At 43.2% G+C, this 26393-nt stretch overlaps 1 protein-coding gene and 1 long non-coding RNA gene across 5 annotated transcripts; one reads left to right on the top strand and one right to left on the bottom strand.

The window, feature by feature from the left end:
• Positions 1-431: 431 nt before the first annotated feature.
• LOC106574168 (WD repeat-containing protein 47) lies at positions 432-24529 on the top strand. Of its 4 annotated transcripts, none has more exons than XM_014149835.2 (16): positions 432-624; positions 4769-4935; positions 6367-6450; positions 6764-6848; positions 7276-7584; positions 8113-8558; positions 10123-10222; positions 11651-11823; positions 17814-18044; positions 18282-18360; positions 19673-19830; positions 20589-20758; positions 21041-21211; positions 21398-21529; positions 21906-22124; positions 22834-24529. In XM_014149835.2, exons 2-16 carry the CDS (start codon positions 4778-4780, stop codon positions 22974-22976), a joined length of 2658 nt encoding a protein of 885 aa, XP_014005310.1. In that variant the 5' UTR covers positions 432-624; positions 4769-4777; the 3' UTR covers positions 22977-24529. The 4 variants fall into 4 exon arrangements, with proteins under 4 accessions (XP_014005310.1, XP_014005311.1, XP_045553361.1 ...); XM_014149836.2 differs by lacking the exon at positions 432-624 and adding an exon at positions 661-874; XM_045697405.1 differs by lacking the exon at positions 432-624 and adding an exon at positions 6533-6603 and having other exon boundaries at positions 4796-4935.
• Positions 15857-17864, bottom strand: LOC106574170 (uncharacterized). Its single transcript, XR_001321489.2, has 2 exons — positions 16449-17864; positions 15857-16357 (listed from the first exon to the last, which is right to left on the bottom strand). It is a non-coding gene; the product is annotated as an uncharacterized lncRNA (long non-coding RNA).
• Positions 24530-26393: the final 1864 nt, after the last annotated feature.

Raw genomic sequence — 26393 nt, 5'->3', positions numbered from 1 at the left:
ATATATATATATATAATATGCAATGGCTTTAGGTGATAAATGAATTATCAGAAAATCTGATATTTTCCAGATTGAGGCTTTATGATTAAGTCTTAGTATTGAAGGCAGGGTATACGTTCGTACTTAAGCAATTGTGCATTTTGTCAATCTTAAGAAATCTTCGTTCTACAGACGGCACACCTTCCAATTGCCAAGGGACGTTATGCCCTTCCCTGCCATTGTCTTCCTCTACTCCACTGCATCTAATTGCTGGAACATGCTATATATAATGTCTGGGAAAGCAATTGCCAGGGATGTAAACAGTTGCAATGCCGTTATTAAGGGACTAAGTGACAATATATGTGATCTGCCTGGGTTCGAGCTGAAAGTTGTTGAGCGGACCGCGGGATGCGCCGTCGTAGGTGTGAACCGGTAGCACATCTTCCGTTTGATTGGTGGCTTTCTGCGGTGCACTTGGCAACCGGAGGTTGTGTATAGGCTACTAGAAATACGGTGGGAAAGCGAGAAAAAACAAAGATTTGTATAAAATATCCTTGCTAAAATACATTGTAAACGTTTTCATCTGCTGGCGAACCTGCGGATTACATTCGCAATTTATGTGACGTTATTTGTAGGGATAAACAGGTGAGAAGGTTAAATTTGTTTTTGGGGTGGCGGCTGTTGGTTGATAGTGTGTTTTATTCCTGCAGCTCAATCAATGCATGCTTTGCTAGCCGGATCTATAAACGTGGTACACTCGGTTATCTAGCAAGGTTATTTAGTAGGCTCTCTGCCACTGCGTTGTTCCTGGTGCTAGCCTACTCGGATATAATAATCATTGTACGTGCGCAGTGCTAATGTCTATGCCAGCGAAAAGTCAGGTAGCTCAAATAAGGTAAGCTTACTTAGCTTCTCAACCAGCCGTCATGTGTAGCCTGCAGTAGATGTTTGCAATGCAAATGAATCTACAGACCGCAGTCCTTTGGCCGGTGACACTGATTTCAGATAGAATAGTGTAAACATGGGAGGTAGAGAGAGGATGATGTACCCGTGTTTACAACTGGTACTCCGATGGCAGGCCTTAACTAGGTGTTGCAGAATGTCCTCCTTACCACAGCACTGAATGTAGACCTGGTACCAGGCCGTCTTCATGTCTTTTACAGTTTTTGGTCCATCATTTTGCTTGCTCTTGACAACATCTTAATCTTTCCCCCTGACAATCCTCTGAGTTTATTGACACACACACACATCTATGCATGTTTTTCATCAATCACATTGTATTGGTAATACTAGCACCACTTTTCCCAAAGTGCAATTTAGAACACATCACAAAGGAAAATACAACCGTAAAATTAGGAAGTCAAGGCTTACTAACTAACGGTGGCCAGAAGCTCCCCGGTGATGTCTGTAGGCCTATTAGGAAGAAACCTTTAAGAGGGGTAGGAAACTATTGTGCATGGTTACTAGGTCTAGCAAAACGTTTTGTCCAATGACCTCAGAAAACCCTCCCACAAGGCCTTAAAACTTAACCCAAAAAATGATTTCTAAACTGGGTGGTTCGAGCACTGAATGCTGATTTGCCGACGGCCGTAGTATATCAGACCGTATACCACGGGTATGACAACATTTATTTTTACTGCTTTAATTACGTTGGTAACCAGTTTATAATAGCAATAAGGCACCTTAGGGGCTTGTGGTATATAACCAATATACCACAGCTCCGCGTTGCCTTGTGCTATAAGAACAGCCCTTAGCCGTGGTATATTGGTTATATACCACACCCCCTTGTGCCTTATTGCTTAAATAAATCCAGTTTGCGCATGTGTATAACTATAGGTAAATCCGACAGCAGAGTTTGAGTGATAAAAGTTGGAAAGAGGATCTCGAAATTTCAGTGCAAGAAACACTTGGACGAACCTCAAGAAACAAATGTAAGGCTTTTTTTCTGGCAATTGTGCCATTATTATGGGCCAGATGTTAAGACTCCAACCAGTTATAAATGGATTATTTGCGAGATTGACTTGTTATTTAAATACGCATAGACTACTGACTAAAATCTGGGTTTATAATTGCAATTCAATTTTGCCATGGTTTGCTGCGCTAGATGCAGGTAGCCTATAGTCCCTGATGTGACATCTAATTTCAGGGAAAAGTCCACATTGAAACTGACATTTAAATATGGAGAATGATACATTTGCGATAGAGTTGTGACCATGATCATAATTGATATGGTCCCGTGTGGCTCAGTTGGTAGAGCATGGTGTTTGCAACGCCAGGGTTGTGGGTTCGAATCCCACGGGGGACCAGTACGAAAATAAATAAATAAATAAATAAAACAATGTATGAAATGTATGTATTCACTACTGTAAGTCGCTCTGGATAAGAGCGTCTGCTAAATGACTAAAATGTAAATGATAACTTCCAATGTAATTAATTAAACATGGCCATGCATAATAACGCAAGAATACAAACTCAAACTGAGTCACAGGCTATTTATTAAATCCGTTTGCCAGCTCCAGGTAGGATACACATGTGGCACAAATTGATTTGCAACGACTCCAGTAATATCGTAATTTCAATATATATTTATTGTATCAAATAGTAGGCTACAGTAACTTACAATGGCATATAAATGAATAGCCTACTTGATGGCTAACAGTTGCAAATGTAGCTTGTCTTTCGCCACATTTAATGTCATTCTCATTGTGGACTTTCCCCCCATAATACAAGAACGCGAGGGAGTTCCATAACTTCAATTTTTTAATTTTCCACTGGTGCAGTGCTCCAGACCCGAGAACTGAGCAAGAGTCAAACCCTTCGCTTGATACTGTTATCCGTTAGAAAAGTCGACATTAGAATGCAGTTTACTTTAAACCATCTTTTTTTAGCTCATTTATCTAAAGAGCTCTAGTGCGCCTAAAGTCGTTTTCCAATGCTCTGTCGCCGTTAAATCAGCTCTATTGCCTTACTATGTTTTATGGAAAAATGGTGTCGCCATAATGACCAATCTATACTGAACAAAAATATAAGCGCAACAATTTCAATGATTTTACTGAGTTACAGTTCATATGAGGAAATCAGTCAATTGACATAATTCATTAGGCCCTAATCTATGGATTTCATATGACTGGGAATACAGATATGCATCTGTTGGTCACAGATACCTTTAAAAAAAAATGGGCCTCACAATGGGCCTCAGGATCTCGTCAGGTATCTCTGTGCATTCAAATTGGCATCAATAAAATGCAATTGTGTTCGTTGTCCGTGGCTTATGCCTGCCCCATACCATAGCCCCATGGTTGTGGGGCCGGTTGGACGTACTGCCAAATTCTTTAAAACTACGTTGGAGGCGGCTTATGGTAGAGAAATGAACATTCAATTCTCTGGTAACAGCTCTTGTCGACATTCCTGCAGTCAGCATGCCAATTTCATGCTCCTTCAAAACTTGAGACATCTGTGGCATTATGTGTGTGACAAAATTGCACATTTTAGACTGGCCTTTTATTGTCCCCCAGTACAAGGTGCACCTGTGTAATGATCATGCTGTTTAATCAGCTTCTTGATATGCCACACCTGTCAGGTGGATGGATTATCTTGGCAATACAAAGGAGAAATGCTCACTAACTGTGATGTAAACAAATTTGTGGCCAAAATTTGAGAGAAATAAGCTTTTTGTGCATATGGAACATTTCTGGGATCTTTTATTTCACCTCACGAAACATTGGACCAACACTTTAAATGGTGGGTTTTATATTTTTGTTCAGTGTAAATAGCCTACCTACAACTGATAAAAATGTGTCACGATATGCGCTGGTCCTGCTCTGTCTCCCTGACTCAGCGGCCTCTGCTGCAGTGCTCTCTCAACCAGTGCTCTCAACTCACACACCCCTCCTCCTCTCCACCATTCACGCACTCACTCAGTAACACTAGTGGTTCTGGGGGGTGGGGTGGCAGTGCCCCTGTGACAACAATTTTGGATCCCCTTGTGGCCCCCCTAAATGTGGAGTATGAAATAATTTTTACATACATTTTTGCTATCGTTCTTTTTTATCATCCGTTATTAGACAGTGGCAACGCGGAACATGGTCTTTTGCCTGCAATGCAGTGAAGAAAACGATATGACAACAATAACGTCTAATGTAACTGGCCCCTCTAACAGTACAACTGACCCCAGCTTGGCCCCCCCAGTTGAAATGGTCCAGAACCGGCACTGCTCAGTAACAGCCTGTTCACTGCCTGATAGTCAGCAGCAGCAGGTCACAGTTAAATATATACATTTTTAAGAGAAATGTCATGGTGGCCGCGGTGCAGTTTAGAAGTAGCCCAAAAACCCAACACCCGCGACTAATAGATTTTCACCTGCGACATTGTTTTCAAGGTATCCCTTGGCAACACTGGCAGGCAGAATAATTTTTGTCGGAGCAGATGGTATGAGGGAGGGGGCAGGTACAGCATCAGAATCATTTGTACACTGTAAATGAACTGTAAATTGACCTTAACTAAGCCTGAAAAATGAATTGTATCTAAATAAAAAGGATTTAATACATTGAGACACGATCACGTGTATTTTGTTTTATTCGTGGGAATACATTGGAACAGCTGCCCTAAATTAAATATTTTTTCCCCCCTGACAGGTAGATAGTCTCTCTCATTACCTGTCCTGACAGATTGTCTCTCTCATTACCTGTCCTGACAGATTGTCTCTCTCATTACCTGTCCTGACAGATTGTCTCTCTCTCTCATTACCTGTCCTGACAGATTGTCTCTCTCTCTCTATCTGTCCTGACAGACTGTCGCCATGACAGCGGAGGAGACCATTAACATCAAAGAGGTGGAGGTGATCAAGCTGATGCTGGACTTCCTCAACTCCAGGAAGCTTCACATCAGCATGCTGGCTCTGGAGAAGGAGAGCGGGGTCATCAACGGCCTTTACTCTGACGACATGCTCTTCCTTAGGTACTAGCATGGCTTTTAGTCTGCTACAAACACAGTGTCATTCTAAAGTCTGGATGGGAATAACCCCAGCTAGGCATCGGGAGGAAGAATCTTCAGAAAGATCACCCCATTAGGACTCTTTTTAAAGCAGCGCTCTTCAATCCCTGTGTGCAGGTTTTCCCTCCAGCCCAGTTCTAATACACAGTGGTCTAAGGCACTGCATCTCAGTGCTAGAGGTGTCACTACAAACCCTGGTTTGATCCCGGGCTGTATCAGAACCGGCCGTGATCGGGAGTCGCATAGGGTGACACACAATTGGCTCAGCGTCGTCCGGGTTAGGGGAGGGTCTGGCCGGGGTCGGCCGTCATTGTCAATAAGAATTTGTTCTCAACTGAAACTGCCTAGTTTAAGGTTAAATAAAATAATAATCACGCTCCACGACTCTGTAAACAAGTCCATGTCCCACACCATCTATTTTCTAGATCCAACTATCCAAAATGAATGGAAAAGTTAAGCACCATATTATCTTCAGATTTGCAGTGCTTATCTTTTCTATACATTTGAGGTTGAGGCATAGAGCTGGATCTACACCAACTGATGGCATGGGATGTGGACTCATCTTGATATGAGACAGCATTTTAAATACTGAAAACATAACTTTTGGAGTGAAATGTCCCTTTAAGTACACCGATAGTGTTGGCATATGTGAGGTCCTGAGTTCCATTCCCGTTTTTACATGATTCTAATTTCATGATGCACTGCACCTTGTACAGTACTCAGTGACCTTCACCAGAGAGACTCAATCTAAAGATCCCCTCGGGACATTATTCAATTTAGCGTCGGTAAGTGGCTGATTACATAAACGTTTCACTATAATACGATTTTCAAAGTCGTTGTTATTACCCCTCTTTGTTTTCCGTCAGGCTTATCCAATTAGGATGCTCTGTTGCAGTGCCACACACAAATACTATCAAATTAGGACGCTCTGTTGCAGTACTACACACAAATACTAACAAATGAGGATGTTCTGTTGCAGTACTACACACAAATACTAATAATTTAGGATGCTCTGTTGCAGTACTACACACAAATACTAACAGCATTCAAGGGGAACTGTACAGTTTTTCATAAAACTTCTGTAACTAACATCTAGCTTATTACTAATCACCACACTGCTACCATAAGGTACAAGCATGGTGAATGGATAAAGGTAAAACAGAATTTCAGAACAACAGGGTCTTGTTCACTACACGGAAGAAAACGACCTGAAACAGAGTGAAATGATCTGAAAAAAATAAATAAAAGAATACTGCTTGTTTTAGTTTAATGTTGCAAAGCAGTGTGACCTAATGGACACGAGCCAGGTTAACTATATGCCCTGATAGTTATTCCCATGTTGTGCCACTGTTGAGAAGGAGAAGATTAACTCTCCTACTCTGTTCTTCTCCACAGGCAGCTGATTCTAGATGGCCAATGGGAAGAGGTCCTACAATTCATTCAGCCTTTAGAAGGCATGGACAAGTTTGACAAAAAGAGGTAAGAGAACCTTATTTTTTTTTTTGGAATGCTTATTTGACCCAATGTCTTCCACACAAATGTGAATTTTAACTCTTGCCAGACACACAGGTCAAAGGTTAACTCTTCAGAGATTTGATTAGCCAGTCAAGAGTGAGATGTCAAGACCGAGAGGTGAAATTAGATGTTATCTTTGTACAGTCAACCCATTTTGTTCAATTACATATGAAGAAATACAAAATGTTCAATTTTCAATTTTGGCAAAAATTTTTTTATTTTTTATTTTTTACTGAATGTTATAAATGTGTCTTGTGATCTTGCCTGGCTTGTCCAGGTTCCGCTACATCGTCCTGAAGCAGAAGTTTCTGGAGGCCCTGTGTGTAAATAACGCCATGTCAGCTGCTGACGACCCTCAGAATGTGAGTGGGACAGCCAGTCTATACCGCAAGCTTTGTATTCAAATAGACATGCTGAGATACTGGCAGCAAAAGCCAACCATCAGTTGAGCAAGATCCATTTCAAGTGTTTCTACAAGTCTTTGAAGCGATCAACTGATAAAATGGCACATGATTTCTGCCTCTGTTTATATGCTTCAGGTGTAGCAAGCTAAAAACATCACTACGGAAGGAAAACGTGACGCTTCCAGTGTAGTTTCGGAGTAATTTGGAAGTGAATTTCATGTTCAAGGAAAAATAAAATAATAGGCACTTCCTAATTGATGAATTACATTTCAAAGATCTTAAATTGGCGTAGTATTAGTGGGTTATACTATATCTATTTAGTGTGACTTCACTCAGTAAATGCCATTGAATTAATCTCCTCCCCCTTTCCTTATGCTGCCGACAGCTGGAGCTGTCCATGCAGGAAGCGGTCAGGTGTCTCCACAGCCTGGAGGTGTTCTGTCCCTCTAAAGAGGACTACAGTAAACTCTGCCTGCTCCTCACGCTGCCCTGCCTCACCCAACACGCTGAGTTCAAGGATTGGAACCCCAGCACGGCCCGGGTGCACTGCTTCGAGGAGGCCTGTGCCATGGTGGCTGAGTTCATCCCTGCCGACAGGAAGCTGAGCGAGGCCGGGTTCAGGGCCAGCGGCAACCGCCTCTTCCAGCTGCTCATCAAAGGAGTTCTGTACGAGTGCTGTGTGGAGTTCTGTCAGGTCGGTGTGGGTCAATCAAATGTATTTATAAAGCCCTTTTTACATCGGCAGTTATCACAAAGTGCTTTACGTTAACCAGGGCCCCAACGACCTAAGGAGAAGCAGAAGCAGAGTGGCCAGTTAAAACTCCCTGGAAGGTAGTAACCTAGAGAGGAATCCAGGCTCAGTAAATATGGCCGATGTGTTGGCTGGAGGTGAATGAGGCCAGTTCTCTAAACTTGTTTCAGAATGGCAAGTGCTTTGAGAAAGGTTGAAAATGTCCCTTTGAAACACCATTGTTCTCCATTTCCGAAACTCTACAGATGTCCCAAGGATGAGGTACTCCACCACGTACATAATGGTAGGGGAGCTTCACAGTAGATCAGTCTACATTATCTTTGCTGATCTGAAAACACAGGATAGGTGAAATTTAATATAGAAATATGACTAGCAGGAGTTGTCTCTTGCCTAGGTAATACCAGTTCAGATGGAGGGAAAGGAGACAAAAAGAGAGCCATTATTAAACATATCTATACTATTCTCTTCCAGAGCAAAGCCACGGGGGAGGAGATCACGGAGGACGAGGTGCTCTTGGGCGTGGACATGCTGTGTGGCAATGGCTGCGACGAACTCGACCTCTCCCTGCTCTCGTGGCTCCAGAACCTCTCGCCAGGTGCCTTCTCCTGCGCCTTTCAGCAGAAGACCCTGGCCATCCACGTGGATCGTCTGGTCAAGCCAACCAAGGCCGGCCACGCCGACCTGCTCACCCCCCTCATCAGCCGGCTTTCCCCCTGTCCCTCCTCGCCCTTGCAGAGGCCCCAGTCAGCAGACACCTACATGTCTCGGTCCCTGAACCCGGTGCTGGACGGGCTGTCCCATGGCCTGGCGGCCCAGGCCCAGACCAAGAGGGGCACGGAGGGCAGCGTGAGACCGGCGCTCAGCCAAAGCATGGTGGAGAATAACGTGCACCAGCTGGAAGACGACTCGCCAGAGAGGTACAGCACTAGGCCCTTCAGGGTTAATTAAGATTTATTGAAATGGGTAGGTACGGCATGACAATATGCTTACTGTAAACACGATACACGCCTTATCAGGATTCACAATGAACCCCAATTCCATTCAGGTCCAAACCAACCCCTTTCCTCGCGCCTGAACCTTTCCTCACCCCTGAACCTTTCCTCGCGCCTGAACCTTTCCTCGTGCCTGAACCTTTCCTCGCGCCTGAACCTTTCCTCGCGCCTGAACCTTTCCTCGCGCCTGAACCTTTCCTCGCGCCTGAACCTTTCCTCGCGCCTGAACCTTTCCTCGCGCCTGAACCTTTCCTCGCGCCTGAACCTTTCCTCGTGCCTGAACCTTTCCTCGTGCCTGAACCTTTCCTCGCGCCTGAACCTTTCCTCACCCCTGAACCTTTCCTCGCGCCTGAACCTTTCCTCGCGCCTGAACCTTTCCTCGCGCCTGAACCTTTCCTCGCGCCTGAACCTTTCCTCGCGCCTGAACCTTTCCTCGCGCCTGAACCTTTCCTCACCCCTGAACACGTGGAACACATGTTTATACCTTTCTAGATCGACGTGGAGACAAAGCGTGGAGACCTGGATCGAACCAGGGTCTGTAGTGACACTTCTAGCACTGTGATGCAGTGCCTTAGACCCCTGAGCAGGTGGTGATTAACCGCCCATAGACCTATACCCTTGGCCATTAATCCAAATAGTGGATCTTTGCATATGGCACTATATTATATTTAGCCTTAATAGTATTATTAGTAATCGTGTTAACAATGCTTAAACATACGTTATAGCTTTGCTGCACTGTCTGAGAGGTCCACCACTCTGCTCTTACAAAGAGCCCGCCGGGGCTGCTGGGTATAGAGATCGAAAGATACTAGTGGCCACATTCAGTATCCTGATACCTATAGGAAAATGTTTGTTTTTTATATCTGTTAAGATGGCTAGTATTTAAATATAGATTCCATTATGATTCCATTTGATTTAAGACTGACCACATAGTAGTGAATTCTTTTGCAGTTCAGGTATTAAGAGGCTGTAGCAGCATTAAAGTCATTCTAAATTGTTGTGATGTAAGCTGAGCCAGGCATTACAAGCTTGATCAGTCCTCTAGGGAGTCCGTTTGGCATCGGGTCACGTACTGGTTCACTGACAAGCTGACTGTGGTCTCTAAGGGCCACTATGAAATGAAGTACGAAAACATTAGTCGAAAGAAAATTGGATGCGCAAATCGACCATTAGGTCCTACCTACACTTGTGTAGATCTGAAAGGAATGAATAGATGGGTATTTTCCTATAGGCCCTGTTGTATTTGCGGTCTGTACCGGTCGACTGTTCAGTAGCCAAACGATGAAGATGATGATGATGATGGTGGTGGTGAGGGTCTATACGCAATATGCTACTAGACCTGCCACCACCTCCCTAGGGTGTAGGGGCCGGTTTGGGATTGGTTGGAAGTGTGCTTGTTTTGCAGTTTATGCCATTTTTGGAGAGGACACTGTAAATCTGTTCCTGCCAAGCCTATAGTCATGTGGATATTTTGTCCCTGTGTCAACAGGATTGTCCCACCGGTTCTGGTTCTGGCCTCCAGTGGACCAAATGTCATGCGCACCCCTCTGGCCCCCGGGACAGACGGTGAGCCGCCAAACGAGAAAGAGGTAATTTCACCCCCTTGTATCACGCAAGGCATTTCCTGTGATGATAAGTGTTAGCGAGACCAGCGCATATAACTATAAATGCCCACCACTAACATTTCTGTAATTTCCTGCAAACCTTTGTGAAAGATTGCGCCCCCATCTGGCCATTCAGAAAAAAACATTAGGACATACATTATAAAAGGGAATACATATTGTGATCTGTGTCTCTCCCTGTCTGTCCCTCTCCCTGTGTCTCTGTCCCTCTCTCTGTTTCTCTGTCTGTCTCTCTGTCTGTCTCTGTCCCTCTCCCTGTTTCTCTGTCTGTCCCTCTCCCTGTTTCTCTGTCTGTCTCTGTCCCTCTCTCTCTCTCTCTCTCTGTCCCTGTTTCTCTGTCTGTCTCTGTCCCTCTCTGTCTGTTTCTCTGTCTGTTTCTCTCCCTGTTTCTCTGTCTGTCTCCCTGTCTGTCTGTCTCTGTCCCTCTCTCCCTGTTTCTCTGTCTGTCTCCCTGTCTGTCTGTCTCTGTCCCTCTCTCTCTGTTTCTCTGTCTGTCTCTGTCTGTCCCGCTCTCCCTGTTTCTCTGTCTGTCTCTGTCCCTCTCTCTCTCTCTCTCTCTCTGTCCCTGTTTCTCTGTCTGTCTCTGTCCCTCTCTGTCTGTTTCTCTGTCTGTCTCCCTGTCTGTCTGTCTGTCTCTGTCCCTCTCTCCCTGTTTCTCTGTCTGTCTCCCTGTCTGTCTGTCTCTGTCCCTCTCTCTCTGTTTCTCTGTCTGTCTCTGTCTGTCCCGCTCTCCCTGTTTCTCTGTCTGTCTCTCTCTCTCTCTGTCTCTGTTTCTCTCTCTGTCTCTGTCTGTTTCTCTCTTTCTCTGTCTCTCTGTTTCTCTCTCTCTGTTTCTCTGTCTGTCTCTCTCATATGGTCTCTCTCTCATGGTATCCCCCACACCCCCATCTCCTCATCCACTGACTTTAGTTACCCTTAAATCCACCACAACGACCTCGTCCACGGGGGAGTCGACCCCACAGAGACCCTGTCACCTGACGGGGGAGTCTATGAGCAACTGCCAACCGCGACCGCCTCATCTGCTGTGGGGGCCATAATTGAATGACACAGGTCACGGACAGCGGTGAACAATCTGCTTTGATGGCTGGTCCTGACACACTCATCGCTCATTTTAATATATCGCTAAAGCCCAGCAGCTTTAGATTGGATTTTTAGGTGCATGCATAGAGTCACGTTAGAGAGATGAAGCGTTGGCCCATTGTGTGTTTGACGGGGATCCTTGGTAACTTTTTTTTTAAAATGTGGATTAGCTTTGAGGCCTTGAAATTGTAGAGTTGGCTGTACAGTAGTTTGCCGTGTGTTTTGGAAGTAACCTCATGACCTGACATAATGGTGTGTTTCGGTCATTGTGTACTATATCCGTCTATCTTTCTAAATGTGTGTCTTCCTCAACAGCATGACAGTGAGCAGGTCCAGGAGTACTACAGGCAGAGGAAGCGTGTTCAGCAGCACTTGGAGCAGAAGCAGCAGCAGAGACAGCTGTACCAGCAGATGCTGCTGGAGGGAGGGGTTCACACACAGGAGGGGCCAGATGCCCAGCACAACCTCACTGAGAAGTTCCTCAACAGGTTAGACCACACACACACACACACACACACACACACACACACACACACACACACACACACACACACACACACACACACACACACACACACACACACACCTGGAGGGAGCATAACCTCACTGAGAAGTTCCTCAACAGGTTAGACAACACACACACACACACACACACACACACACACACACACACACACACACACACACACACACCTGGAGGGAGCATAACCTCACTGAGAAGTTCCTCAACAGGTTAGAGACAACACACACACACACACACACCTGGAGGGAGCACAACCTCACTGAGAAGTTCCTCAACAGGTTAGACAACAACACACACACACACACACACACACACACACACACACACACCTGGAGGGAGCATAACCTCACTGAGAAGTTCCTCAACAGGTTAGACAACACACACACACCTGGAGGGAGCATAACCTCACTGAAGTTCCTACATCTTATTAGACTGTCGTTCATTTTTGTTTTCCAGAAAAATTTATTCAAATCTAATTGTATTCGTCGCGTACAAAGATTTGCTGATGTTTAATCCCGGTCTCTACAGGAGGCCTTTTACCTCTTGGTAGGCCGTCATTGTAAATAAGAATTTGTTCTTAATTGACTTGCCTAGTTAAATAAAATAAATCGCAGGTGCAGCGAAATGCTTATGTTTCTAGCTCCAACAGTGCAATAATACTAGTCATGGCTCATCCTATATAACTACTACTGTACACACCTTTTCTATTCATATACTGTCCATATTGTCTATACACACTATTTATATATACTATGAGCAACTGCCAACCGCGGCCGCCTCATCTGCTGTGGGGGCCATAATTGAATGACACAGGTCACGGACAGCGGTGTACAATCTGCTTTGATGGCTGGTCTTGACACAGCCAGCCTGCTAGCACACTCATTGCTCATTTTAATATATCGCTAAAGCGACACTTATGAAATGCTTGTAATTATACTTCAGTATTCCATAGTAACATCTGACAAAAATATCTAAAGACACTGAAGCAGCAAACTTTGTGGAAATTAAGATTTGTGTCATTCTCAAAACATTTGGCCACGACTGTACAGTACCAGTCAAAAGTTTCGACACACCTACTCATTCAAGGGTTTTTCTTTATTTGTACTATTTTCTACATTGTAGAATAATAGTGAAGACATCAAAACTATGAAGTAACACATATGGAATCATGTAGTAACCAAAAATGTTTTTCTAATGATCAATTAGCCTTTTTAAAATGATAAACTTGGATTAGCTAACACAATGTGCCATTGAAACACAGGAGTGATGGTTGCTGATAATGGGCCTCTGTACACCTATGTAGATATTCCATTAAAAATCAGCCCTTTCCAGCTACAATAGTCATTTACAACATTAACAATGTCTACACTGTATTTCTGATCATTTTGATGTTATTTTAATGGACAAAAAAAAGGTGCTTTTCTTTCTAAATCAAGGACACTTCTAAGTGACCACAAACTTTTGAATGGTAGTGTAAATTTCTAAAAACCTGTTTTTGCTTTGTCATTATGGGGCATTGTGATGTCATTATGGGGTATTGTGATGTCATTATGGGGAATTGATGAGGGGGGAGGGGCAATTTAATACATTTTAGAATAAGGCGTAACAAACGTAACAAAATGTGGAAAAAGTCAAGGTGTTTGAATACTTTCGGAATGCACTAATAGTTTGACGAAAACGTTTACATGCTTTGCAAGAAGAACGATTTCCACATTTGTTTTGAAAGCATATTTGATTATTTGAGTTCGAACATTTTTTTTGGTCTGAAACCTAAAAAAAAAATGTTTATTTATTTATTATTGTTGTCATTGAGTCTAAAATTAAAACTATCATGTTGATCTCATTGACTCCTTATCTTTGATTTATGAATTTGAATTCTCCAGCAACAGATTGTTGTTGTGGCTTCAAAAATGATTGCGGCTACAATTTATAAATAAATTGTATCACATATTGTGATATCAATTAAACAATGTTAGCATGAACACAATTGCGTAGTTACCACACTGCTTAGTAGCTATTAAGTAGTAGATTCCCAAACAGCCAACAGTAATACAATAGTCATTAAGCTGGAATTGTGTAGTAATCCGAATAAGAAATGTTTGTTAACCAGTAGGCATGTCCCAAAACTCTGCTCATCTCTACTCAAATTACAACATCATCACTAACTGACCACTCATGTAGTAAATAAGACAAAACATGTATTATTGAGTAAACATGAGGTCATGATGAATAGTAACATAAAAAAATCATGAGCTTCTGGCTATATACTGCCATCTGGTGGTGACTAGAAACAATTGCATAATAGGAACTATTACAAACCTGACAGACCTTAAGAGGATCTGCAGAGGACAATGGAAGAAACTACCAAAATACAGGTGACAAGCTTGTAGCGTCATACCCAAGAAGACTCGAGGCTGTAATCGCTGCCAAAGGGCTTCAACAAAGTACTGAGTAAAAGGTCTGAATACTTTTATCAATATGATATTTCATACATTTTTTTGTTGTTGCAAAAATGACAACCTGTTTTTGCTTTGTCATTATGGGGTATTGTGTTTTAGATGAGGGAAAAAATACAAATTAATCCAGTTTAGAATAAGGCTGTAACATAACAACATTTTTATATATATATCACACACACACACACACACACAGTGCATTCTGAAAGTATTTCTAAACTTGATAATTGAGTTGGAGACATGCGTAGCCAAGCAGTCATGGGTGAACAGAGTACAGGAGGGGGCTGAGCACGCACCCCTGTGTGGCCCGTGTTGAGGATCAGTGTGGCAGAGGTGTTGTTGCCTACCTTAACCACCTGGAGTTGGCCTGTCAGGAAGTCTAGGACCCAGTTGCACAGGGAGGGGTTCAGACCTATGGCTCTGAGCTTAGTGATGAGCTTGGAGGGCACTATGGTGTTGAAGACTGAGCTGTAGTCGATGAACAGCATTCTCACTCTGTCCAGGTGGGATAGGGCAGTGTGCAGTGCAATGGCGACAGTTTCAAACGAGAGTTTGTATTAGACAAATTCAGGTATGTTTATCCCCGTTTTTGTTCCGTTTGCTTCCGTGTAAGAAATGCTTTTCAACAGAATCGGCGGAATGAATACACCCCTGATCACACGCAAACACAGTTCACTTTCATAGCAGCCACATACAAACAGCATGATCATTTTGCTCATTGTACAATTCCTTCTCGCGTCTACACACTCTCCTCCTCTCACCTTGCTTGTGGACTTTTGTGCACAATACATCAGCTGCCTGTGACCAGGTGAAAAAAACCTTTCCAAGCTAAACCTTCATAACATAACCGCTACACACAGCCTACATCGTTTTCACCATATTAGATAACATCATATAGTCAACATAGCTACTAGATCTAACGCATTAGTAAACCCGCTACAATCATGCAGTACAATCAGTAAGCAGTTACACTGGAGGGTTTGCCCCGGTGGCAATAAATTAATAAAACCAAAAGCTTACATTGACTTGGAAGAGTTCCGGTGTTGGATAGCCATAGCCAGCTAGCGAAAATAGCATCCCTCTGTTTGAGTAGGAAAAACTAGCTAGCTGCATTTGCTAGCTAAGTGAAAGGGAAAAATTATATAACAAAATATAACTTGCGCTCTCTCGCATCTCCTTTATTTTTAAAGAAATGTATTTGTTCAAAACTATTGTCTTTCTCTTTGAATCAACTACTCACCACACTTTATGCACTGTAGTGCTAGCTCACTGTAGCTTATCCTTTCAGTACTAGATTAATTCTCTGATCCTTTGATTGGGTAGACATGTCAGTTCATGCTGCAATAGCACTAATAGGTTGGAGGACGTCCTCCGGAAGTTGTCATAATTACTGTGTAAGTCTATGGAAGGTGGTGAGAACCATGAGCCTCCTAGGTTTTGTATTGAAGTCAATGTACCAAGAGGAGGACAGAAGCTAGCTGTCCTCCGGCTACACCATGGTGCTACCCTACAGAGTGATGTTGAGGCTACTGTAGACCTTCATTGCAAAACAGTGTGTTTTAATCAATTATGTAATGTCCAAAAGTTATTTTTGGCTGTAGGAAATGATACATTATTTGCTCAGAACGTTTCTAGTAAGAAATAACACAAAAAAAGCTAAATGCTGCACAGTAGGCTAGGAGTTGAAAACAGGGCGACTGTGTCTGTCAGCGCCATCTTGCTTTATATCCAGTGATCCTAGATGTTATACCTGGCTAGCTTAACCTTATCTAGACCAGATGGTGAATCATGCAATCATTTTTTTTTTAAAGAAATACTTGAGTGCTTTTGGAGTTTCATATTTTTCAATATTCCATTTTTGCTCCGGTCAGACAAGTGTCAAGCTGAGACACTTTAGCTTCCACATAAAAAGAGGGCCTGGGAGGCAACAAGCCACTGCCTCATCCATCTTTCATCACAGGGACTCAGAGTTGTCTTTCTCCATGCCTGTATTCCTCCCAGACAGACTGGGATGCTTGTTGTGAACGCAGGGGTAGACCTCACCTGGAGGGAGACACAAACCATCTGTAAGGACCCAGGATTACAATTTCCTGAATGATGTGAAGTAAATTGAACAGAGGGATGTCAGACTCACCCAACATCTCCTCCTGTTCCTACTTCTCAAACTTGTCTCAGCCCTGCCTGGCGCTGGCCCAGATAGATCCGCCTCCCGTTGAACTCCTTCCCGTACATTTCTTCCATTGCCTGAGGAGGTCAGATATAGTGCATTGAGACACTGGACTCAGACACTGAGCTCTATTCCACATCTAGATGGTGATTTATAATGTATGGCATCACTCATCCTCTGGGCATCCTTAAAGGGTCTGATAAACATTTTTCTCTCATTGAGCATCATGCTGTTGTGAAGTGCACAAAACCATAACCCTTTGAAGAGCCATTGTCATCACAAATCACTTGCAGAAGCTGATGTCTCCAAAGATGGAGAAGGTGTCGTACAGGGCTATGCTGCAAAACTGACTTATCAAGATTGTTCAGATGGATGTTACCAACGGCACTGCTCCACATGGTAGGGTCTTGATGATACCAAATGATGCGCATAGGTTTTCCTTTGTCCACTTAAATATCTTGCACACAAGCCCAAGAAAGGTTAGGGTATATGGGGAAACAATTCTGATAAGAAAAATAACTAATATTCAACATTCCCGGGAACCAGAGAATCACTTGAATGTATTTTTCTACAACATTCTAAAGCTCCCATTGTTAAATCAGCGACGACATCACACATTCTAGCCTCTAAGCCTTTCAATCATATCAACTGCATAATATCTATTATTATCTACCACTTCAACCTGTTTATCCAGCCATTAACCCCTCCTTCCTTCCATTACAGATACATTCATTCATCCTCTGTCCATCAAACCAATCAATCTTCCTAACATTCTTTCACCTGTCATCATGTCACCTCTTCCCTCTGCTCCAGCTATGTGGCTCCCATCTTGAATGTCGCTCCATCTGTCGGAGGCTTGAAAGACTAAACGTTCAACTCTGGCTGAAGATTGTAGTCCAGTCCTACTCTATCATATATCTGTATTATTTGATTCTTGTTTGTTTTTATTTTTCATGCGCTTTGGGTTTTCTTTTTGTAGTGAAAAGATCTTAAAAAATACCTTGTTTCAGCCCTCCACCTCTTCATCTATTAGGTATTTTATCCCTCCTTTTAGTTTTCTATCTATCCATTATTTCTTTATCCCTCCAAGCATACATTATTCTTCTCATTTTATTCGTAGATTCGTTTTTGACACGCTCAAAAATACATTTGCTCAATTACCATTTGTGTAAGAAAAGAAAAAAAATATTTGTTTTGGTTAGTGATCTAAAGTCATTTATTTGTGTCACAGTAGTTCAATGAGCTTGTGTTTCAGTTAGTGTGGAATAATGTATAATCTCTCAGCTGCTTCATTGACTCCAATCGATGACTTGTGTGTGTGTGTGTGTGTAGGTCCATCCAGAAGCTGGAGGAGATGAACGTGGGAATGGACAATGTGGGAGAGGGGGGGGTCCAGTCTGTGAGCCAGCAGTGTAACGGGACCCCTGGACCCAACTCTAGTACCCAGACCCAAGAGACAGGCCCTCTCAGGGACAAGCCGGGAGGGGTCAGCAGCACCCCTCTCATGGCAGGGTCTCAGGGCATGCCCTCCTTCGACGAGTCCCCCGTCCAGAACACTCAGAGGTGAGAGGTCACAAAGAAGGCCAGAATATAATCTGTGTTTTCCTAAAATGCTTCCTGTGGTTAAGGAATACTAGGATCCACCGGGACCCTCAAGGTTTTCCTTGTGGTCACTAGGGGTGGAAAGTTTGGGAACCACTGTTCTAAACAATATACAGACACTATTGTCCCCTTGTTTGGGAGGATTTGAAGTAAGTCCACTGGTACACAATAACAAACTCTGTGTTTTGATTCCCTCAGTGATCAAAGAAACAGGGCCACTCTGCCTACGCTTCAGGATGATTCGGGAGGCTCCCCGATGCGCAACAATTCTCAGAAGGTAGGCTTCCAGTGGACTGAGAGCCTAACCCTGAGTGGACCTCCCCTCTCAACCTGGTTCCTCTCTAGGTATCTTCATCGTAGGGAGTTTTTTTCACTCACTCCTACTGCCTGCTCTTTGGAGTATAGTCCAGGTTACTGAAAATAACTTTGTGACAATTACTTAGAAAGTGCCTTCAGAAAGTATTCACACCCCTTGACCTTTTTCTACATTTTGTGTTACAGCAGTACATTTCAAAGACACATTCAACCACAAATACCAGGGAGGTTTTCCAATGCCTTGCTAAGAAGGGCAGCTATTGGTAGATTGGTAAAAAACTAACATTGAATATCCCTTTGAGCACGGTGAAGTTATTAATTACACTTTGGATGGAGAGGAAGAAAAAACGCTCAAGAATTTCACTATGAGGCCAATGGTGACTTTAAAACAGAGTTTAATGGCTGTGATAGGAGAAAACTGAGGAAGTCTGTACAGAATACAATATCCCAAAACACACATCCTGTTTGCAACCAGGCACTACAGTAATACTGTAAAAAATGTGGCAAAGCGATTTTAACTTTTTTTTGTGTTTGTTTGAGGCAAATCCAAAACAACACATTACTGAGTACCACTCTCCATATTTTCAAGCATAGTGGTGGCTGCATCATGTTATATGGATGCTTGTAATCGTTAACTGGGGAGTTTTTCAGGATAAAAAAATTAACTGAATGGTGTTAAATACAGGCAAATTCCTAAAGGAAAACCTGGTTCAGTCTGCTTTCCACCAGACACTGGGAGATGAATTCACCTTTCAGCAGGACAATAACCTAAAACACAAGGCCAAATATACACTGAAGTTGCTTACCAAGAAGACAGTGAATGTTCCTGAGTGGCCGAGTTACAGTTTATACTTGAAAATCTATGGCAAGACCTGAAAATGGTTGTCTAGCAATGATCAACAACCAGTTTGACAGAGGTTGAAGAACTTTTGAAATAATAATGGGCAAATGCTGTACAATCCAGGTGTGGAAAGCTCTTAGAGATTTACACTGAAAGACTCACAGCTGTAATCGCTGTGAACGTTGCTCCTACAGAGTATTGATTCAGGTGTGTGAATACTTATGTCAATTAGATATTTCTGTATGTTCAATAAATTTGCTGAAATTCCTAAAAACATGGGGTATTGTTTGTAGATGGGTGAGAGAAAATACATGTAATCCATTTTGAATTCAGGCTGTAACACAACAAAATGTGGTATGAATACTTTCTGAAGGCACTGTATAAAAAGGCTTTAAAAATCAATTTGATTCATAATGGATTGATGTGTGTTCAGATGGAGAAGTCCAAGGCCCAGTTTGTGGCAGTGAACAGTCTGGAGGACACGCAGGCGTTGCGCGCTGTGGCCTTCCACCCCACGGGGGCGCTGTACGCCGTGGGCTCCAACTCCAAAACCCTGCGCGTCTGTGCTTACCCAGACACCCTCAACACAAGGTAACGAACTACCTGTACTCAGACCGGTCCCAAAACTAACAAAGTTCTTACCCCAAGTGTGTGACCACAAACCCCTGGTCCTGGAGAACTACAGGGTGTGACCACAAACCCCTGGTCCTGGAGAACTACAGGGTGTGACCACAAACCCCTGGTCCTGGAGAACTACAGGGTGTGACCACAAACCCCTGGTCCTGGAGAACTACAGGGTGTGACCACAAACCCCTGGTCCTGGAGAACTACAGGGTGTGGCCACAAACCCCTGGTCCTGGAGAACTACAGGGTGTGACCACAAACCCCTGGTCCTGGAGAACTACAGGGTGTGACCACAAACCCCTGGTCCTGGAGAACTACAGGGTGTGACCACAAATCCCTGGTCCTGGAGAACTACAGGGTGTGGCCACAAACCCCTGGTCCTGGAGAACTACAGGGTGTGGCCACAAACCCCTGGTCCTGGAGAACTACAGGGTGTGACCACAAACCCCTGGTCCTGGAGAACTACAGGGTGTGGACACAAACCCCTGGTCCTGGAGAGCTACAGGGTGTGCAGGTGTTTGGTCCAGCCCAGTGTTGACATGCCTGATTCACAGATTAGGTGTATTAGTGCTGGGCTGGAACAAATGCCTGCTACTTACTGTTGCTCTCAAAGACCAACGGTGTTTGGAAAGAACCAGGTTTTAAGCAATACAGATGAAGCTTCCTGAAGCCCATTGACTGTTTTAATTGTTGTATGGTTTCTCCGTTGATTTGTCTCCCTCTAGTGGGTCAGGTCCAGTCAAGCAGCCGGTGGTGCGCTTCAGAAGGAACAAGCACCACAAGGGTTCCATCTACTGTGTGGCCTGGAGTCACTGTGGACAACTGCTGGCCACAGGCTCCAATGATAAATATGTCAAAGTGCTGCCCTTCAACGCAGAAACCTGCAATGCCACAGGTATGTATGCGTGTGTGTGTTATTTTTCATGTCTGCATTTGTCATCCGTGTTATTTTTTTTTATTTTACCTTTATTTAACTAGGCAAGTCAGTTAAGAACAAATTCTTATTTTCAATGACGGCTTAGGAACAGTGGGTTAACTGCCTTGTTCAGGGGCAGAACGACAGATCTTTACCTTGTCAGCTCAGGATTCAATCTTGCAACCTTTCGATTACAAGTCCAACGCTCTAACCACTAGACTGCCTGCCGTTTTGATTGTGTGTGTGTGTGTGTGTGTGCAGGGCCAGACCTGGAGTTCAGTATGCATGATGGGACCATCAGAGACCTGGCGTTCATGGAGGGTCCTGAGAGTGGAGGATCCATCCTGATTAGCGCCGGAGCCGGAGACTGTAACATCTACACCACTGACTGCCAGAGAGGACAGGGGCTGCACGCTCTCAGTGGGCATACAGGTGTGTGTGTGTGTGTGTGTGTGTGTGTGTGTGTGTGTACAAACACACACAGTCCACTTGAACAAGCACTTAACCAGAGAGATTATAATGTAGTAATAATATCAGACTCCTGATCAAATTCCAAATGCTTCATTTAGACAGTATCCAATATGACGTTTATACTGTATCCATGTGTCCTCCTCCCAGGTCACATCCTGTCTCTGTACACGTGGGGTGGCTGGATGATCGCCACGGGCTCCCAGGACAAGACTGTCCGCTTCTGGGACCTGAGAGTCCCCAGCTGTGTGAGGGTGGTGGGGACAGCCCTGCATGGCTCTGGTAGGGATTCTGCTAGTCCCTGTCAATATGACTGGATAAGAGTTGGCGATGACATGGTGATACGCATCTGTTTAAAAACTCTGTTTCTGTCCAGTCTTCTTTATCTACCTGGGCAAGACTGAGCCGAAGGCTGGAAAATATGTCTGTGTAATGATACAGTTTACCCACAAGGGGGCACTGATAGTATTGTCAGTGGACTTACATTCAGCATAGCCTTAGGTGTAACAAATGACAACCAATGGGTTGAGTTCAATAGGGTGAAGGTGTTGAGCTTATAACGGAACTTGTCCAATAGGAACATCAATTTGTGTTTCCTGTTGCAAAGCGTTTTGTTACGTCGTGCCCTACTGAACAGACCCTTGTTGTTTATTCTCAGGCAGTGCAGTGGCCTCGGTAGCTGTTGACCCCAGCGCTCGTCTCTTGGCAACGGGACAAGAGGACTGCAGCTGCATGCTCTATGACATCAGAGGAGGCCGGATGGTGCAGACGTACCGCCCACACACCAGCGACGTGCGCTCCGTCCGTTTCTCTCCCGGGGCACACTATCTGCTCACGGGTTCCTATGACAACAAAGTCATCATCACTGACCTGCAAGGTACCGCCTGGTCCGCACACACACAAACCCAACAAGTTACCGCCTGGTCTGCGCGCACACACAAACCCAACAAGGTACCGCCTGGTCCGCACACACACAAACACAACAAGTTACCGCCTGGTCCGCGCACACACAAACCCAACAAGGTACCGCCTAGTCCGCGCGCACACACAAACCCAACAAGGTACCGCCTGGTCCGCTCGCACACAAACCCAACAAGGTACCGCCTGGTCCGCACGCACACACAAACCCAACAAGGTACCGCCTGGTCCACGCACACACACAGCAGCTTTCAAAGTGCTTCATATACTGTGTAACACAAAAGCTTTCTCTATTGTGAAGACCTGTTTGGTTTACTTGTAGTTTTTTTTTTGTCTCGACTGCTTTGCTCATGTAGTCAGATGTTGACATCATCATCCTGACTGGCACCCCTCCCCCCGATCTCTTCAGGGCTCTGTCCCAATTCTCTATTCTCCTGAAGTGTGCACTTTCCCACTCACTCTCGTGGATTTGACAAGGGTGCAAACTCCCTCTAGTCAATGCTAACACCAGGTGAATGCTTTCAAATAGATGACGGAGCATGTGTTAGTGCACACTTCAGGAGATTAGTGAAGAATCGTGATGTAGCCGTACAGTTAGCGTGGAGTCCACGTGCCTCATGGTTTGTTTGTGTGTGTGTGTGTGTGTGTGTGTGTGAATGAATCACCAGGTGACCTGACGAAGCAGCTTCCTCTGACGGTGGCGGCGGAGCACGGGGACAAGGTCATCCAGTGTAGGTGGCACACGCACGACCTCTCCTTCCTGTCCTCCTCCGCAGACAGGACAGTCAAACTCTGGGCCCAGTGTCCATGACACTGCTGGCTGGCACTGGGAACACTGGAAACCACTGTAGAAACTATAGCTCTTAAATCTGGTGTTACTGGGAACACTGGCCACCACAACGAGCACAACACACAGTCCACATCCTAGGACATACCTGCCCCTGTACCCCTCCACAAGGCTCTTAGAGGTGTGTGTTACATGTATGTAATGCTGTGTGTTTACACTGGATATCACTGTTGTGTCATTTATGGCAATGCTTTTAGCCTTTCTTTAGCATCTGTGCCTCTTGCTAACAGTCGAGCTATACAAAACCACCTTCATTTGACTGTAACGATACGGCGACACCACCTCTATAGTCCTGTTGAAAATAATATACTCATCAAATGCATGTTAGCATCATAGTCTACACTCGCTTAAAGCACACCACAGTCCCTCCTGTTGTTTTCATATAGTCCAGTTTTTAGTTAGCTGTTCTGACGGATGCAGAATGCCTTATTTAGTCCATTCAAACCACATTATGTGAATCATATGGTGCCTTGGGTAACAGTTTTGAATTTTGAATGTGCGGTGTACATTTTCAGCTTCAAGATGGATGCAAGAAAGGAGGCCTTCATATCTAAAGCTTTATCTTGACATGTTCTTATTTAACAGCTTGTAAATGTTTTAGGATTCAAATAATCTTGACATAAATTGTTGTTGGTAGTACTATGCCACTTATCAAAGATCTCAAACTTGGGAATACATGGCGTTCTTGAAGTATAAGATAATTATATCACATGTTGTTGGAGGATTGTGTTTGGGATTTCATCTGCGTGTGGATTTTTGTAAATGAATTGTATAAATATGTAATGGAGATTTTCTGTAATATTGTAACAATTGTTAATTACATTTGAATGAACAGTATTTCAGTTGGGCTGAAGCGGGGGGGGGGCAGCGTAGCCTAGTGGTTAGAGCGTTGGACTAGTAACCAAAAGGTTGCAAGTTCGAATCCCCGAGCTGACAAGGAACAAATCTGTCGTTCTGCCCCTGATCAAGGCAGTTAACCCATTGTAGGCCGTCATAGAAAATAAGAATTTGTTCTTAACTGACTTGCCTAGTTAACTAAAAGTAAAATAAAAAGCTTGCTTGGATGGTAAATGATAGACTGAGTTTTTATGGTTGTTTTTGGACAGCAATTATGACTGATGAAAAAGCACTTGCCCATCTGTGGAGTGATGTTTCGAGCTATCGGAAATTAAATCCCGATGCATTTTTGGTGGCACTAATTTCACTCCATGGGGAATACCTGTCAGCAGAGGATAGGTTTTAACAGCACTGTAATGTACTTTGTAAAATGTGAAGCCTTTGCCTAGGCTAAAAGGTTTTTATACACATGCATAGAAATACATATTAGTGGAAATGAACTTTGTCATGTACCGTATTAGAGTAATGAGAGTATCAACACTGCACATTGGAGTACTTAGCTGTGTCAAAGTAGGACTATATGTATATATATATACCCCTGCACAAGTAGTTCAAGGGTATAATAGTTAGTGATTTTTGGTGTACTTAAAAGATAAATTAAATGCAACTACGACATCAAATTTTCTCTCTTGCATTGATTGCAGTTCAGTTAGTTAGTCACGTGACATATACAGTGCCTTCAGAAAGTATTCACACCCCTTGATTTATTTAAAAAAAAAAAAATTGTTACAGTCTGAATTTTAAATGGATTACATTTAGATTTTTTTTTTCACTGGCCTACACACAATACCCCCATAATGGCAAAGTGAAATGAATTTACAAATGAATTAAAAATGAAAAGTTGACATTTCTTGAGTCAAGTATTCAACCCCTTTTGTTACGGCAAGCCTAAATAAGTTCAGGAGTAAACATGTGCTTAACAAGTTACATAGGTTGCATGGACTCACTCTGTGTGCAGTAAGTGTTTAACATGATTTGGAAACGACTACCTCATCTCTGAACCCCACAAATATAATTACCTGTAAGGTCCCTCAGTCGAGCAGTGAATTTCAACCACAAAGACCAGGGAGGTTTTCCAATGCCTTGCAAAGGACACCTATGGGTAGATGGGGAAATATAAAAAAAAACAGACATTGAATATCCCTTTGAGCATGGTGAAGTTATTCATTACATTTTGGATAGTGTATCAATATACCCAGTCACTACCAAGATGCAGGCGTCCTTCCTAACTCAGTTGCCGGAGAGGAAGGAAAACGCTTAAGAATTTCACCATGAGGCCAATAGTGACTTTAAAACAGTTACTGAGTTTAATGGCTGTGATATGAGAATACTGAGTATGGATCAACATTGTAGTTACTCTACAATACTAATCTAATTGACAGAGTGAAAAGAAGGAAGTCTGTACAGATTAAAAAATATATATTTTTGCAATAAGGCACTAAAGTAAAATTGCAAAAAAATTGGCAAAGAACAGAATTGTTTCAAACCTTGATTAGGCTACATTGGGATATGATATGGTTCTTTATTTAGGCGTGGGAATATGGCTGTAATCACTGCCAAAGGTGATTCTAAAATGTATTGAATCAGGGGGTTGAATACTTATCTAATCAATATATATTAGTGTTCATTTTTTAGAAACGTTAGAATTTTTATTACACTTTGACAGAGTATTTTGTGTAGGGCATTGACAAAAAATGACTCATTTTAATCTCATTTTGAAAAAGTCAAGGGTTGTGAATACTTTCTGAATTCAGTATGCAACGACTATAGTTTTTTTTTTTTATTGATCTTTAAAAATATATTTTCTTCTTCCCCTTTAATATTTCATAGTATTTTGTGTAGATTGAAAAAAAAAAAACAAGACAAATCAATTTTAATCCCACTTTGTATGTAACACAAAGTGTGAAGAAATCCAAGGGGTCTGACTACTTTGCAAGGCACTGTATTTGTTAAAACAGCTTTCCATACCCCTCAACAATAGAGCTGTTAACAAGATAACCAAGCAAGAGACAATTATGAACACCATTTTGTGATTACACACAATCTTGCTTGTGTTTGTGGCTCATTGGATTGCCAAATCTAGACCATCTCAGGGGCAGTTGCCACAGTCTGTCAAAGTTCTGTATAAAATACCACCACAAAATGTGGATCGATGGCTTGACGCTGGGTAAAAATGTGCACGGAGGGAGTTGGTCCCTAAATTCCTCAATGGAAGTAACGTTTCAACCATCAGGATGAGTTTATTAATCTCCCATGTCAGAATTCAAAAGCAGCCGTCAGTAGTATCAATAGGGATTGAATGGGAGTGGTTTACTAGTCCATACTGCACATTCCCAGAATCATATTGTGGTGGGCACAATCCTATATTCAAGATTAGTAAAATGGTGACATGTAAAGTATGATTGATTCAATTCAATACCCCAATTCATTTACTTCTAACCTCTTTATCTATACGTGTTGTTCATTGATTGAAGGCTATTTGAG

This window comes from Salmo salar, chromosome ssa16 (assembly GCF_905237065.1).
Source record: "Salmo salar chromosome ssa16, Ssal_v3.1, whole genome shotgun sequence".
NCBI lineage: Eukaryota > Metazoa > Chordata > Actinopteri > Salmoniformes > Salmonidae > Salmo > Salmo salar.
The sequence above is the reverse complement of the archived record's forward strand: the minus strand, read 5'-3'. Positions and strand labels throughout refer to the sequence as shown.

Excerpts from the sequence above, each read along its gene's own strand:
- LOC106574168 (XM_014149835.2), top strand. The coding sequence starts at position 4,778 with ATGACAGCGGAGGAGACCATTAACATCAAAGAGGTGGAGGTGATCAAG. Across the intron at positions 7,585-8,112 it reads GCTGTGTGGAGTTCTGTCAG|AGCAAAGCCACGGGGGAGGA; the intron begins GTCGGTGTGGGT and ends ATTCTCTTCCAG. Across the intron at positions 8,559-10,122 it reads GAAGACGACTCGCCAGAGAG|GATTGTCCCACCGGTTCTGG; the intron begins GTACAGCACTAG and ends CTGTGTCAACAG.